The sequence below is a fragment of the Dicentrarchus labrax genome, unplaced genomic scaffold (assembly GCF_905237075.1).
Source record: "Dicentrarchus labrax unplaced genomic scaffold, dlabrax2021, whole genome shotgun sequence".
Lineage (NCBI taxonomy): Eukaryota > Metazoa > Chordata > Actinopteri > Moronidae > Dicentrarchus > Dicentrarchus labrax.
In genome coordinates, this window is record NW_026136710.1 from 6,897,083 (window position 1) to 6,913,167 (window position 16,085).

General features: G+C 41.7%; 1 protein-coding gene across 14 annotated transcripts in view; it reads right to left on the reverse strand.

Annotated features, from left to right (window-relative positions):
- The window catches only part of rapgef1b (Rap guanine nucleotide exchange factor (GEF) 1b), a 44,190-nt gene that overhangs the window by 19,100 nt on the left and 9,005 nt on the right, over positions 1 to 16,085 (reverse strand). For all 14 annotated transcript variants that reach the window (XM_051413036.1, XM_051413031.1, XM_051413032.1 and 11 more), the window contains exons 2-3: positions 2,175 to 2,320; positions 1,378 to 1,556 (exon numbers count right to left, since the gene is read on the reverse strand). In XM_051413036.1, coding sequence (XP_051268996.1) covers positions 1,378 to 1,556; positions 2,175 to 2,320 — 325 coding nt within the window. The remainder of the gene's footprint in view (positions 1 to 1,377; positions 1,557 to 2,174; positions 2,321 to 16,085) is intronic.

The window sequence follows — 16,085 nt, forward strand, 5'->3', positions numbered from 1 at the left end:
ATGGTGCGTTCAGACCCAGCACTAAGGTGTGGCATGGGCCTGTACCAACATGCTGCAGCTGATTCACAGTGCTGCAATATCCATCCACTGTGTCTACACAGCTATGGGGGATAACAGAAGGATTTGAGGAATGGCGGAGCAGTTGGACGGGTGGAGAGGTTTGACCCAGAAAGCAAGCTAAGGGCCGTAGGTTACGCTGGAACTAAGTAGGTATAGTGCAATTAGAATAAAGTGCTGCAGTTATGAGTGACAAGTCAGCATGAGTTCAGTTTGCAGATATGAGATTGATACACTAACCTTTTGGCAAATAACCACTTTAATCAACTTAATAGTGTGTGCCAGGGCAGCGGTAGGAGTTACACCCTCTGCTGACCTAGTTAGTTGACCAATATTGATTTAAATTACTGCAGACAATCTAATAATGTACTACTCTGTGCATGTTCAGCAGATGGCAAAATCAATTAATTAATTAGCATTATTTACACACACGGGTAAAATTCTACTTTCAGTGTTTGTCACACAATAGTAACTTGATGTACAGTAGCTTATTTGACAAAAAAAAACTACCTAAACTTTTACTGTGATCTATCAGGGTTTGACTCCATTAGACTGAGGTCAAACCCACAGAGATGGCTACTTCTCAATATTGCAGCAACAATCCATCAATCGCTTCTAAACACAGGGCTGTGAGATACAAAATCTGTCACCTCTCTGACCTCCATGCCTTTATCTGTACTGACGGATTGGGACGAAGACAAAGACAGAGAAGTTCTAACATGTCTCAACAGTCCAACACAACTGCAGCTAAGATTACTTTCACAGAGAGGGTTTACTTTACCCAGAGGGGAACTAAAACAAACAGACTCATTCAATTGGTTAATATATCTGAAAGGTGAATTTCAATTTTCTTTCTCCAAGGTAACATTTGCGATAATGTGCCACATCAACAGTAACACATGAACGTAAATTTAAAGGCTTCAGGCGCCAAGTGCAGGAAGCCTTGAGGTGAGGGATGTTGTCTGTCACAACATATTATCAATCTTCACAAGGTACTCAGCGAGTGGTAGCCTCTATAATGCTAGTTCCGACATGTCCTGCATGCATACCAGCTACATTATAAGTTACGTCAAGAGACAAGAATGATGAGTGAATCAACAAATGGTTCACTGTGAATTATTACGTCTATAGTGGGAAACAAACATTTTGGAAAACTGTGTCAAAAAATAGATTTAAAATATTTTAAAGCATTAAAGAAGATACATTAAAGTCTCTATCTTGTGCTATAATTCAAACTAGTAATAATGTAGGATTGAAAGGCTTTTAAATATGGACATACATTTTCTATCTAGCATTTTTTCTTTTAAACATGTGACCCACCTGTGCTGTATCCGGGCCTCTACCTGAACAAGAGGCAGGATGGCTTCAAGCACCTTGCTGGCCGAGCCCGGAAGCATCTCCAGCACCTTCTTCTCCACGACCATTTTGTCCACGATTGTCTTGAAGTAGCGCAGGGCACTGACCACCTCCTTCTCGTGTTCCTCCAGCCGGCTAACCTTCTACAAGCAAAGCAATGACACAGAAAGGTAGCTTAGATTTGTACTAAAAAAAATACTTTTTATGATGACGAACTTCTCACAAGCTCTTTAAAAGCAGTATGAAGTGAAATACTTATTCATTAAACAACCCATTTAGTATTTGGACCATCACAACAGTCTGGGCTGCTGTGGTTCTATTATTTCTATGGTTTGCTCGCAGTTCAAAGCACCATCTATCAAGTGATGTGGCTTGGAGCCATCTTGGTACAACAGCAACGGGCTCTTTCAGCTTCCCTAGTCTTTCACAGCAGGGCTTCTGGGGAATATACTCATTACACCAAAAGCCTTAAGAGGGAGCGGAGGAGTTCATTCAGGAAGCGGCCCAGTTCCATTCATGTCTTTATAGGTTTAGACACCTGCTGTAGTGCAGCCAGCCGCCACAGTGACTGGGAAGCTGTGGGAACCAGCAGGAAAACTCGCGCACACACACACAGACACAATGGAGTATGGGAGCACAAAGCATAAGACAGGAAAACAATCGTCTCACAAATAGGCAAACAAATACAAGGAATAGGTGGGAAAGAGGTGGATTTCCCACAATACACACAAGTGTTTTCTGGCACATGGCCGTGCACACACCTTGTTAGCAGGTTTCTCAGTGCTCTTGGCTGCCGGCTCGGGCTGCAGTTGCTTCCCTTTCTTGGATGGAGTCCTCTTGATCTTGGGAGAATGGAACTTGTCCATCAGTTTCATGGTGAAAGAGGACAGATGGGACCGTTGCGAGTCTATGGACAGAGGGAAAACAGAGAAAGTTGAGTGGTCAGTGGAGCAAGAGAGACTCTCAGGGGGTTATAGAAATTAGATAGAAACAGATGGCACATGCACAGTGAAGTGTTGATGTCACTATCACACAATGCCACTCATCTGAAGTGATCAACACCCATGAGAACAAGACTGGTATTTTTTAAGCAAAGGAGAACATGAGGGATTTATTTGTACATTTAGTGTTAGGTATATGTAACATCCGCATTTCACATGTTCTTTTTATTCTCAACGATAAAGCTGAAAGACAGTAATAGAGCCTCTTCCAGCAGTCCATTATGTGCGCACACATGCGAGTGCACACAAAGACAGAAAAGGACAGAGCAGAAGAGTGTGGTTATAATAAAATACTCTGGTTTGTGCTGAGATGAAAATTGTTTTATGGTACATAATTGTGAGAGGCTTTATAATAGCAGAGTAATTTAGCAGAATTCCACTTGTTCACTGTTGAGAGTGCTGATTGTATCTGGGGAGAGGAGAGTCCCCCCCAATCCGTTAATCCAAGCACAATTGACTGCTCACTCACCGTCTCCCTTCACCTCTATGTCCCCTCCTTCTATCTCCAAAGCAAGCTGAATCGGGAGATAAATACTAATAACAGAGGTGGGAGTCGGCGGGAAGTGTGGGTTTCATTGGCAACAAAATTACAACTCTATCTGGGGTAATCTCCCCTCAGCTCGGGGATGGCGGGGTCTGACATTCCACGGTCATCAGCGTAAAAAACACTGAACGCTGAATAGCAATCAACAGCAGGAACACGCCACGAACTAGACGTCCAGCCGGGCGGGGCTTTCATCTGCACCATTGATCCACATGCCGCGCACATATCCACCTTACTGTTCTTTCTCTCCACCCCTAATCCTCATCATCCCTTACTCCGAGCAAAAGCCAAAGTTTGCTGAGGCAGCCAAGGACGACTGCGTGTCTCATTAAAAATGTTGATGAGAAACGCTTCCAGTGGAGTTTCCTGCCGATACAGATGCATGTGATGAGGCATGCATGACCCCTCAGGCTCTTGTTTAACACAGCATTTTTAAAAAACCTTATCTCAATGTTGTGCAAACATAAATCAACACTGGCTGTTCTGCAAGTTACTAATGGTGCGTGGCTGATTCAATAAGCTACTGAGTATCTCATGACAGTTGTGTCACCTTTAATCTATATTTGACCTACTTCCTAACATCCAAACAGGTCAAACTTTATTTTCGTACATAAATAAATCAGCTTTGTTAAAGGTCTAGTGTGTAGTATTAAGTGGCATCCGGTGGTGCAGTTGCAGATTCCACAGTGCAAAGGAGTATCTACGGTGGCCACCAAATGGGAGAAAAATGCAAATGCCCCTATATAGAGTCAGAGTTTGGTTTGTACAAACTTCTACGGTCTGTAGAAACATGGTGGACTCCATGAAAGACAACCCATGGCGCCTGTAGATATAAAAAGCTCATTCTAAGGTTAAAAAAAAAACCCTGTAACAATTCCTATATTCAGGTGGTTACACACTAATGAAAACCCAGCATATTGCATTTAATTTCTGCCAATAGCGCTTCCTAAATGTTACACACTGGACCTTTAAAATACAACTTAACTCTAATGTTAGGAGACGTGCAAGAAGACAAATATAGAATTTGTGGAAATGTAATTTATAGCCCAGTTACTACAGAGGCTAAACCACAATGTAGCAGAGATGCAGGCCTTTATCAGGGTGTGTTTTGCCTCTTCGGTTCACACCATCAGTAGGGTAAAGAGATAAAACTTCAGCTAGTCAGCCATGCACAACTGAGAGAGAGGGAAGGAAGACAAAGTGTTTGAGTTGATCAGACTAGTGACTAGACAAAGTGAAGACCCTGTGGAAGGGAGACAACCTGCTCATTTCAACAGCTGTCAGGATCAATACTCTGTAGCTTAGCCACAAGGGATGCTGTGCTGCTCCAGTGCACCTAAATAGAGTTTGAATAGCATAGCGAGGGCTGACACTGTATGAGAATTTTTTTTGTACCCTGAGGCTATACATACCTGTGTTAGTCAGTTTTGCCACAAGCCAGAGTGCAATTCTGGCAAGGTATCACTTTATGGCAGTTGGGAGAGCAGACCATATGCTTTTGATTGCAGAGCAGCCTCCCTATGAATTTAGTCTCACATAATCCTTATCTGTTTGACCTTGTTTCCCCCATATTACTGGCAAACGGGCCTGTGGCTAACATTGCAATATGCTGGACCCTCTCACTCAATCCCAGCTTGAACAGGCCCAGAAGGACTATGAATGAGTTTACAGCTGCAACCCAGAGTCCCAGCTCAGAGTTGAGAAGCAGTGACATCAGCACAATGAGTCACCGCCATGATCGATACAGCTGGTCCCCTCAGACACCATCGCAGCCCCGTGGCTCAGCTGTTTATCATGCACACGGGGCTGGTTCCCTGTCTCCTCTGCTCCCTATTCAGCTCTCTCTCTCTCTCTCTCTTCAGTTCTGAGAACAGAAAACCACCCAACCCCCTTTCCTCTACAGTTCACTAGAAGTCTGGCTCAGCATGGAAATGACATCATCAAGAAAAAGAAATGAACAGGGTGAAAGAGAGAGAGAGAGAGAGAGAGAGAGAGAGAGAGAGAGAGAGAGAGAGAGAGTACAGTGAATACAGTGAAGTGTTCTGTTATAGTCATGTACGCCCACCAGAGAAGGGCCAGCCATCCCTCCCGCTCTCCCCCAGCTGCCTGCCTGCTGCTGTCCACAGTTATGAGGTGGTGATGTCATTGGTTGGTTGTAATGTCTCCTACACTGAAGCTAACTAGTCATGGATTCGGTAAAAGACTGAAAGAAACCTCACAGTGAAAACATTTTCTTCCTTTATTTTTTTTTTCAGCTGCCATAACACGCCTTTATGCTGGTGTGCCTCCCAAACTCTGTGTACTCTAAAACACCCGCAAAACATTTCATGGACAGTTTAAGGTGCTTCTTTATAGCTGATATTGGGATTTTACTGCCTTAAGACTGCTTTTAGAGATGTAGTGAACAAAGAAGGCCTTGGAAACTGACACCTCAATATTCCCAGAATGGACCAAAATCATTCACAACACCTTCTGAACTTGTTGATTCCTGCTAGTACCACCCAATTTTCTCCCCCCCTGCTCACTTTAAAATACAGTGCAACACAGCAGCAGAGCCAGTCTGATAAACAGTAAAGTGTGGTTATGCATCCATAAAGGGTGAGGTTTGTCTCCTCTGTTGTAAACTGCAACAGTTCCTTAGAGAACTGAATACACACAACCCCCCTGAGCCTCACTATGCTGCACTGCAACCTGAGTCACTCGCTGAGTACACTGTGATGATTTTACAGCTCTGCAATTTATGGTTCCTGTGAATATTATCGCAATATACAATTATATGATTAACAGTTCATGTTTGTCATTCTTTCTGATTTGGCAAAGTTCTATGAAATCAGTGGCATTTCTTTCAGGATGCTATGAAGGATGTATGAAAAAGAAAATAAATCAGGGAGTCACTAAAATCAGGTTGCTAAATAGATAAGTATTTAACAAGTAAACATATTTTAAACAGCATTTAAATGGCTTAATAACTTGTTGCTTTGAAAAGGCCTTGGGGACGTTGAAAACAAACACTCCAGTCTGAACCACTCTTGAACAAAGCCTGGGAGAGTTCACACAACTCTGTGGTATAGCAGAGTCCCCAGGAGCCTTCCAGTTGTGGGATTGTCTTAAAGCTTAATTACACAAATACAAACATACTCCCACCTCAGGGGTGTAGATTTATGGGTGCTTGTGGCAAAAACACACAGTTAAATGTATGCAATACACCTTCAACTGCTTTTTTGTGTATATTTCAGTGTGGACTTAACCCTGAGTTCTCATAGACGTTTAATCCTGTTGCCAAAAACGTTACAGATCAATACCTGCCACCAAGATACTAGATCTTCCATTGAAATTTGACTAGTCCAGGGTTTCATACTACGACAACAAAGACCCACTGGCTCAAGCACAATGGTTACAGGCTTTCATTGTCATTCTAAATCAGTATGTCCAACAATTTCTTTGCATATCACAGCTGGTCTGCCAAAGTAAATAACAACGAAAATGTTTTTTTGGCAAAAGGATATACAGTAAAATATTTCAGTAGGAAACCCCAGGATCCTAATTGCTGGTTGTGATCCCTACAACACAACTGATGACCAGTGACACATGAGCATGTCCAGATGGATCTGCCTGAAAAACTGACAGGCTGGCAGATTGATCTGGTTCTTGTTCAGTACAGGTGTGATCTATACAGGACAGCTGGTCGCCCCCCCCACTCTAGGAATAGGTTGAAAACTGTGTGAAGGGATACAGGGGAGGCTGTGCTTAAGGTTACACACACAGCTGTCACCTCCTGCTGAACTCCCCTCAGTGAGGACTGCTCAATGAAAGTGTGCAAGCCCTGCATATACGGACTTGTTGAGCCTGCTCAAAGACTGAAAGAGTCAGAAAGGTCACCTTGCCAGCTGTTGGAGAGGGGTAAAGACAGTGTGTGTTTGTGTGTACAGGAGATAGTTAAAATCATGTTTGAAATAATAATCTCTATAAAAAGGAAGACAGTACAGTTAACATTAGTTGAAATGATGCATGGAGAATGAATGTTGTTGGCACGCTAACATCTGTTAATTAACACTAAACAGAAAGTACACTTGCTGATGGAAATACAATTGTTTTTTTAAAAAAGGTATTTGGTAACAAACCAAAGTTTAAATAATTGATATAATGATGGTACAGATTGTGCTAGCCAAGTCAGTATGATTCATCCTCTTGTGACTATGAATATCTGTACCAAATTTAAATGGAAATCCATCCAGTAGTTGTTGAGATATTTCAGTCTGCACCAAAGTGACAGACCAACATTTGGGCATACCAACATAGCTGTACCTAAAGCCACACGCTAGCTTGACTATAAAGTTAAACTTGACCTTCTTTACTAAAAAAGGGGTGAAAAACACTATAATCATTAACACCAGCTTCTGTTATAAATGGACGGTGTTTTATTTCTCCTGGTGTTACATATTTACTGTACATTTAAAATACAGAATACTTAAGGACACCCCACCCTGAGATGCATGTAAATAGGCAGTGCATTGCTTATTAGCAACCTTGCTTGCAATGAGGCCTTATTTGTCTATAAAAAAACAACAATGTAGTGAGTGACTTGCTGTCTGCTACACTGTAAAACAAAACTGCACAGTATCATATCTCCACAGGCAAGACCTGCTGTGGAGCAAGAGTGTGGAATGCAAGCCTGAGGCACGTGAGATGAACAGCGGGGAGAAAAATGGAGAGGAAAGAGAGGAAAATTCAACAGGAAATAGTTAAGTGCTTAGTGAATTATTTATTCTCTCCATTGTAGTGGTTGGCTTCCTGCTGCTTGTGTTCAATTTTCAATAGGAATCCTCTTTATGTCCTCGGTTATCAACAGGCAGCCCTATAGTATACAGCATACTCTGTGTGTGTGTGTGTGTGTGTGTGTGTGTGTGTGTGTGTGTGTGTGTGTGTGTGTGTGTACTACAAGCCAAGCTACAGTCTGTGGATGGCAGGGAAGGGAGGAGGCCTGCATATGGAACGTGGCTCTGGTTAATGGCTGATTTGAGAAGTAATGGAGGAACAAGTCCAGTGGTGGGTTTTACAGTTTTCCAGCTGTGCTGTTTGAGCATGCTGCTCAACAATGAGCCACAGGAAGACTGAGAGCATCCAGTCCACTTACCGAAGTAAGTAAATGAGGTACAGAGGACGCTAAGTGCTCGGTCCACTTACCATCTATTGTATTTCACTTAACAAATGAGTAAACGAGACACAGAAGATGGTTTCTATGTGGACAATCCAATTATCAATGCAAACTGACACATTCAAACACTGGATTTCTTCAGCCACTCACTTCACAATGACTTCTGAAGTCCTAAAACAAACATAATGGGCAAATTATTTCAACTTGGCATCTGAGCAATTAGATCAGGGATTACAATGAACTGTAAGCCATTTCTAACTGAAAGAATTATGAGCCAGTTTATATAATAATTTTGATCTCTTTTGATCTGAATACTTACACTGAAGTAAGAGAAAATAGCTCACTCTCTAAGATCATAAATAAATCACTTTTCCAAATTAAACGCTTTCGTAGACTTTTTGCAGAATGTTACCATTATTTCAATTCTTGTCTGAAAGAAAATGATGCACACCTTTTGTTTGTGAGAGACACCTTCTGTTGCTTCTATAAAATCCACCTCCACCAATATTTTTACGCTATTAATAACTTACACAAACATGCTCCACAGTATGTCAATGACTAAAAGCAGCCCCACCAACCATGGATCAGTGGCCAGGAGCGAATATCAATGTGGTGATGGAGGCGCTCTGCGTGCTAGGTTGCATGGGAACAGGCGGCATGGACAACCATGGCTAACAGAGCGTGCACACAACACAAGGCAATCTATAACGCGGATCCATAATACAAAAAAGCAAATCAGATCTATACCTGCTTAGAGAGTTCATGTTTGGTCACCCATGTTGAGCCTGAATGTGAAAGTAAACAGAACTACAAAAAAAAACCCCAACAACAAACCCCCCCCCCATAAAACCTCAAAACCAGTCTCTTTCCTTACAAGTGTTAGTACCATCTGCTCTCATAGGTAACCACAGAAGTTACTCAGAAGACTAACTGATGATTGATCTATACAGGGAAACTCCTGCTCTGTGACCAAGACATCATTATTCTTATGAGTCACAAGATTGCACTCTGAGATGAGAAAGAATGTCAAAAGTAATCTCATCCACTTTCTCAATGTTTGTCCGTTTTGATGGGTTATTTTATCTTGGAAATCTTAGAGATGGGGGAGAATAACATTCAATATGCAAAGGTGAACTGATCCCACATCGAACAAACAATCTGATAAAAGTGCCCTCGCACAACACCGTGACGCAGCTCCAAACTGAATTGAAACTACAATTATCAGTGGGGATGAAAATATGTTGCATTAGGCCATAATAAGCAACAAGCAGCATGTAGAGGCACATAACGACAAAATCCAGCCCAATCTCTCAGTGACACGCCTTGCATTCTTTGGGCTGTTTATTTGTATGGTGTTCTTATTACTCAGGATAAATGGCTGAAGTCAGACAACATGACATAACATCCAAATGTATCACATCTATAGTGGAGTATAAGGGGGGGAATCATCATTCAGTACATCAGAAAATGTTTATTAATTGCTTCATTTTAAAGGCCATTTGTATAAGTGTGTATTTTCATGGCACTGTGAAACATATACAGCTATCTGACGATGCATAATCATCATCCGAATCTTCTGTCGTGTCAACTATGGCTTAAAGCAATGTTTTGCAACAGTATTTTGCACACACAAAGTGACACAGTTATACTGCTGTAGCACCACGACAGAAAAAGGGGCAGAACAGCGGAATGAAACAAACATAATGTTTTATAGTCATAACACAGCCCGAAATAAACTACTACGCTTGAACGTAGGGCTACTGAGGTTAGAACAGACTATTCACAGTTCCATAATTACACAGCTTCGAGATGAGATGTGGTGGATAGTGTGTAGATACTGGGGGTAGTGGGTCAGTATGAAGCTTTGAAGTACTTGTTGTTGACTCTGAAAGTTAAGTTGTCTAAATGACAAGGGACAATGCTGGAATGCTACTACTCATGGAGTAGTTAAGCATTGTGCTTTTTGTTTAAATGCAGTCTATACAGCGTAGGACTTCAGCTATCATTCTGTCACCGAGTACTTGTACAAGGGTTGTTGGATAAAAAATAAGGAAGGAAGAATTTCCCTGTGTATTCACACTTACAAATACAATTACATTATAGTAGTTATTTTATATTCAGTACTACAGTAATAAAGATTGAAGTTCTGAAATTTTACTTCTCAATAATATAATAAAAGTATAGCAATACTTACTGCTTTTTGCCTTTTATAAGCCAGATGGGAGACCTTTAATTCCAGAAAACTCTTGTGTAATTAATCAGCATGAGCCAATGCTGAGCTGTGTCAATATAGAAATGTTATTTGTAAAGCAAGCGGTGTGTTCTTCCAGCACACTGTCAAATAGTGGACTACAGATGCATGGGCAACAGAAATAAACTGTATGTCATGGCAGTGATGCATGTTCTGCAATACCACACAAAGGAAGGCGACTTCCCCTGCTGTGGTTGTTTTTCAAAGCTCACTAAGAGAAGGTCTGTCTTTACAGTAGGTCATTTGAAATATTACCACAGTAATTATCCAAAGGGAGTCAGTCCATGAACTGTTCTGGTCAAGCACTTAATTACTGATGAGAAATTCCGCAAGGAAATATTGACATGTTCTCTGGAATAAAAAAACACCCACTCAGATCTGTAAATTTGCAATCCAATAAGACTCAGATGCAGGGCTCTATATAATGTGTCAAATGTGGGCCAGTAGCCTGGATGGTGGTGTTTTAGAAGAGGGTGGGACCATTAGGCCTGTGTATTGTGTGGTGGCATAAACATTTACAAGTCTCTAGCCTCAATGCCTCCTCTGTTTAACTATGAAGCCAACAAAACTCCTTCTTCCAAAGCTCTCTCTGACCAGAGTTAACAGCATCTTTTCTCCCATATGCTCTATTCCTCCTTACCACTGCAGCTGCTGCTCCGACTGATGCTTCATTGTTACTGGCACTTTAGCTGATAGTTGGGCCACACATTTTCTCCTTTGTAGTTAGTGTGTGATGACAATCAAGACCGCATTGTTTGACCACATTTGAGCATCACTATGTGTGTTTGAGGAAAAACAAAAAGGGGGGGCCAAATATACTGTTAGGACTGCTGGGGGCTCAGTTGCCATATTAACCACCACCCCCAGGCTACTTTTATTATTATTACTCATTCATTCCTCCGCTCCACTGCTTTTGATGGCCACCCTCCCTTTTATGCTAGTATGTCTGTGTGTAATTGCAACTACATTAACAGCAATTTATTAGGGATCCTGCATGTGGCAGCTTTAGTGTTACAGTGAGCACATACAGTAATGCACCACACCGCATTGACTGTAGGTTGTAACTGACCTTTAAGTTGGTATGACTATTCAAATAATCCTCACTTTGTGGCAGTAGTTGTAACTCTTTTTGTATGGGTTGAGGTCTCATAGTGGGTACCGGACAGGCTAATGGAACTAGTAAATGGGAGCAGTTGGCACAGCAGTTCAGTGGGATTGTATTGAAAGCTATGGATGGAGCCCTGAGGCCTAGGTCACTCGATTGTCCTATGTACAACAGGCACACACATACACACAATGCACATCCACATCCCCAGACAGAAACAAATGAGCACACAAAGAGTCCCTCTAAACTATTCAACCACAAGCAAAAAGGTTGCAGAGGGGATGCCACAGGGCCTGGTTTTCAACAGCATTGACAACAAATAGAACATGGTCCACAGGACATAAGCAGGGAAAGCTTTCGATGGCCCAATTGTAAAATAAAAAAAACTAGAAAGCTTCACACACACACTACTTGGCACAGTGACAAAGGGGTTGAATAAACAACAAAGTGAAATAGGAAGAGGTCCTGAGATGAACTTGTTTTACAACAGTTCTTAGGCTATAAAAGTCCTGCAGCCTCCAGAAAGATTAAACTGTGAACTTATCAGTCTGTATCAGTGCAGGAGGAAAAACTGTGGAATCAGTTGATATCAAATCAAATATCAAATATCAAATTAAAGCTGCAAGCAGCGTTGGGCTGCACCTCGCCATCTCCCCACGTCGGGGCCTGCATGCGGTTGCCTGCCGCAGCCGTGCCACACCACGTTGCCCAAGCCCAAGCCCTCATTGCCAGAAGCCGAGGGAAACCACTGTACGTCGTCATGCGTTTCAGACACCGTGCAAAAGATAAATTCCCTAGGAGGAGTTCGTTCAAATACAAGGCGAAAAATTCACTGAAAATGACCACGGAATTCAAAATGGCCAACTTTGACGGCACGCCACGGACACGCCCTTCAATGTACATGCACAAATAGCACAACTTTTAATCAGCAACATACTTTGACTGTACTGACCAATTTTTAAGCAGATATGAGAAATTCCCTAGGAGGAGTTCATTCAAATACAAGGCGAAAAGTTTGAATCAAATCAAATCAAAATGGCCGTCTTCCCGTGGGATTTGGGGTATGGATCCAAGAGGCTCTTTTGTACGTCTCGGCACGTTACATGTGCCTACCGAGTTTCATACATATTGGTGAAACGTGGTGCCGGGGCTAGTTTTTTTAAATCCTGTAGGGGGCGCTACAAACACGACAAACACGATTTTTGGTATGTGAGCTACAGGCACCAGTCTACACGTGCCCTGTCAATTTCATATTCATAACTATAACGGTCTCCGCACAGTGATTTACCCTGCCACCAGAGCGCCACCTAGTGGCGGATTGTTGACACATTTTTTATTGAGCCTCAGGGAGCCATGGGCAAGCATCGCACCAAGTTTCATTTTAATCAGACGTGCTGATGCGGAGATATAAACTTCTTCATTTTAAAGAACACCACCTTGTGGCGATGGCCTGAAATTGTGCACGATGCCTAAAGAAGACATGTGGAACTATGGACCCAAGCTTGGCGCCAATCGGACATACCAATGTGGAGAAATGGTCCACTTCCTTTTTTGACGAAAAATTTACAGGAAGTTCATTTTTTTGCCAGGGCGGTCCCCAGGTGCTACGTTAAAAATGTCATGCGAATCGGACAAAGCGTATAGGAGGAACACGAAAAAGTAGTTTTGGGACATTTCGTACTCTAACAAAAAAAAGTTATAGGCGAAAGTGGGCGAGGCCTATATGGGGAGATTCAGCTCCATTCACTGAACGCGTGGATATAAGGTTTTTGTATGTGCGACAAACTATGCAGAAGTTATTAACCTAAACGCACTTTTCATAATAGTAGCACCACCTAATGGCCGACCTCAAAGCAGCACATAGAATATCCAATTTTTCACCAGGCCTGACAACTTTGCCAAATAAAATTTTTCGTATATGTTCAGGGGGGCAAGAACGCAGTCATAAGCGCTAAAAATAATAGGTAAGAAGAAGAAACATAGCAAATACAACAGGGAACTCCAGCGGTCGCTGGCTCGGTCAGTAATAACGTTCAAATGGGCCAATTCACTGCATATGGTTTTAAATTAGTTTACATGAAGAAATTGTATCCTTGTCATTGGGACGATAATAAACTGTGATTAAGGACTCGAGTAGATCAGCACATCCTATAACTCAATGCAGAGTTCAAAATAATGTTTGTTAATGCTATAATCAGACAGCTCACTGAAGTTTTCAGAGAACAGGGATTAGTAGAGGATAAACAACCTGCCTTGCATTTTACTGTTTTGAGGACAGATTAACTGACTGTTTAAAGCTGAAACAGACACTTTTGGACCAAATACCAAACGCTTATTTTGAGAAAATGATCGACAGATGAGTCGATAATGGAAATAATCCTTAGTTGCAGCCCTACTTTTGAAGACCAAGCAATTAATCAATTCATTCATAAATGATCAGTAGATTAATCTATAATGAAAATAACTGTCAGTTGTAGCCCTGATATTGATTGTTGGTCATTTTGCTAAGGCATACTAGAAATCCAGATGGGTGACTTATGAGTTTATGAGCGACATGAATCAGTGAGGTGTCAGACAGTGACACACAGTTATATATTGGAAGGCAGGGCAAGCACATGCAAGGTAGAGGGTTGAAAGCGGGAAATCACACAGCAAACACACGTAACTCCATCCAGGGTACCCCTCCTGTTCCTTCCCCCCTGACGCCGAGGCCACTGGCACAATTTCCTGTCCCTTGTCTCCCTCATTGAGAGCCGCTCCCTCTTTTTTCTGTACAAACTTCACAGTCCAGAACAGCCGAGACAGAACCTCCGCTTCAGCTACAGCTCCCCTTGTTTAACAACTTACCTCACCTAAACAGGCAAGGTCTAATAGCACAGCGCACGCACACCCAGGCGAAGACAAAGGAGCTCACTGCGACACACAAGCACCCAAACAGAAACATTCGGTCTGATCCTTCGAGTGACCTTTCTGGCTTCTGTGGTTTACTGCATTTTCTAGCATTCCATTTAAAGCTTGCTTTCTGAACCGAGTGTTTTGGCAGAGTGAGAGCAGCCCGACTGGCAGGCAGCAGGTTCACCTTGGGTGAAACCAATAGACTAAAGAACCACAAAGTGCTATAAATACCCAGCTTGTCAGTATCTGTAACATCAAGCAGCACCAGAACAGAGACACTGCGACAGCTAAAAAACCCTGTGATCTAGCGAGATGAATTCAGAGTTCTCAGTGAACGGCAGCTGTTTGGCAAGAGAGCAAGAGGCAAACAGGCACTATAAAGCACTTGAGATAGGAGACTGATCCTACACATAGACAAACAGCCACAAGAGAACCAATCACTTCACTGCCTGAGTGCAAGACAGAGACAGATACAGAAAGACAGAGAAGCAGAAGCAACAACGTTCTTGTGAGTAAATGGCCTGAAGCGGCGAGGAGTGGTACCACTCTCTCCGCGTTAGAGCGATGCACAAAGCTGATCTTGTCCATACAGCAGGCTACTTGTCATCCTCTTGACACTTCGCGCGCGCACACACTGCATTGGAGAATAATCTTAAATTATATAAATCTTGCAGTTTAAATGCACCGTGGTAAACCAAACTCTTTGCATTTGGATTGTTTCACAGTTTCTTAAAAATAGGCTTGGATGACACATGTGTCTGCCACAAAGAACAAGACTCGCCCTAGCAGTCACTTATAATTAGGCAGTGGTTGTTTAACTATGTCAGCAATGAATAATCCAACACGCACTAAAATAACTTTTTTCTTTTTCAGTTCTTTTAATTACAATGCACACAAACAAAACAATGAAAGCGTTTCACTCCCTCTGTGCTGTCATAGAAAGTATATTTGTCTATCATTTTGCATGATTGAGCCCAAGTGCTTTCCATCTTCCTGCTTTGGGATTTAAAATGTGTTTTTTTTTTCCATGAAACACTTGTGTTCAAGTATTACTGTAATAGCTCTATATTTATAGTAGTCGTGCAAAAAACATCAATCTATCACTATTGAGATGAGTATATTATGGTGTATATTTTTTGAAAAAGGTTAAAATAAAAAGGGCTTTGAGATTTTTAAATTTCTTTTTGTGGTTTGACATTTTTCCACATAGATCAGCGTGTTGGAGCAGGACATAAAGTTGAGAGGAACATGATTTGAGAGTTTAAAAGAAAGGTGGGACAAAGACAGCAAGAGCTCTTTTGTTGAGGATCAGAGCGTGATAGTAAGTCTTTAAAAGAAAATCTCTTATACTTAGATGTATAAAAAAATATTGATATAGTCTAGGTTTATACAATTTTATTGAATCATCAAATCCAACTATTTTTGATGTCATCAATATCCAAAAAGGCTACATATATTAACATTATGCAGCAAAAAAAAAAGACTGAAAAAAAGTTGCGTCTACATAACTGCATATCATCTTCCAGCGATTTTATTGATCGACTGATGTTTTGTCCTCTGGTCTTCCTCTGAATGCAGACACACTGCAGCAAACAAAATGAGCTTTTTAATCACAGCTGCACAACGTCTGTGTTAAAAGACACCAACACATGTGTGTGCATTTAAATTATTACTAAAAGCGATCCCAAAAAAATGACATTATGGGCCCTTTAAAAACGCAT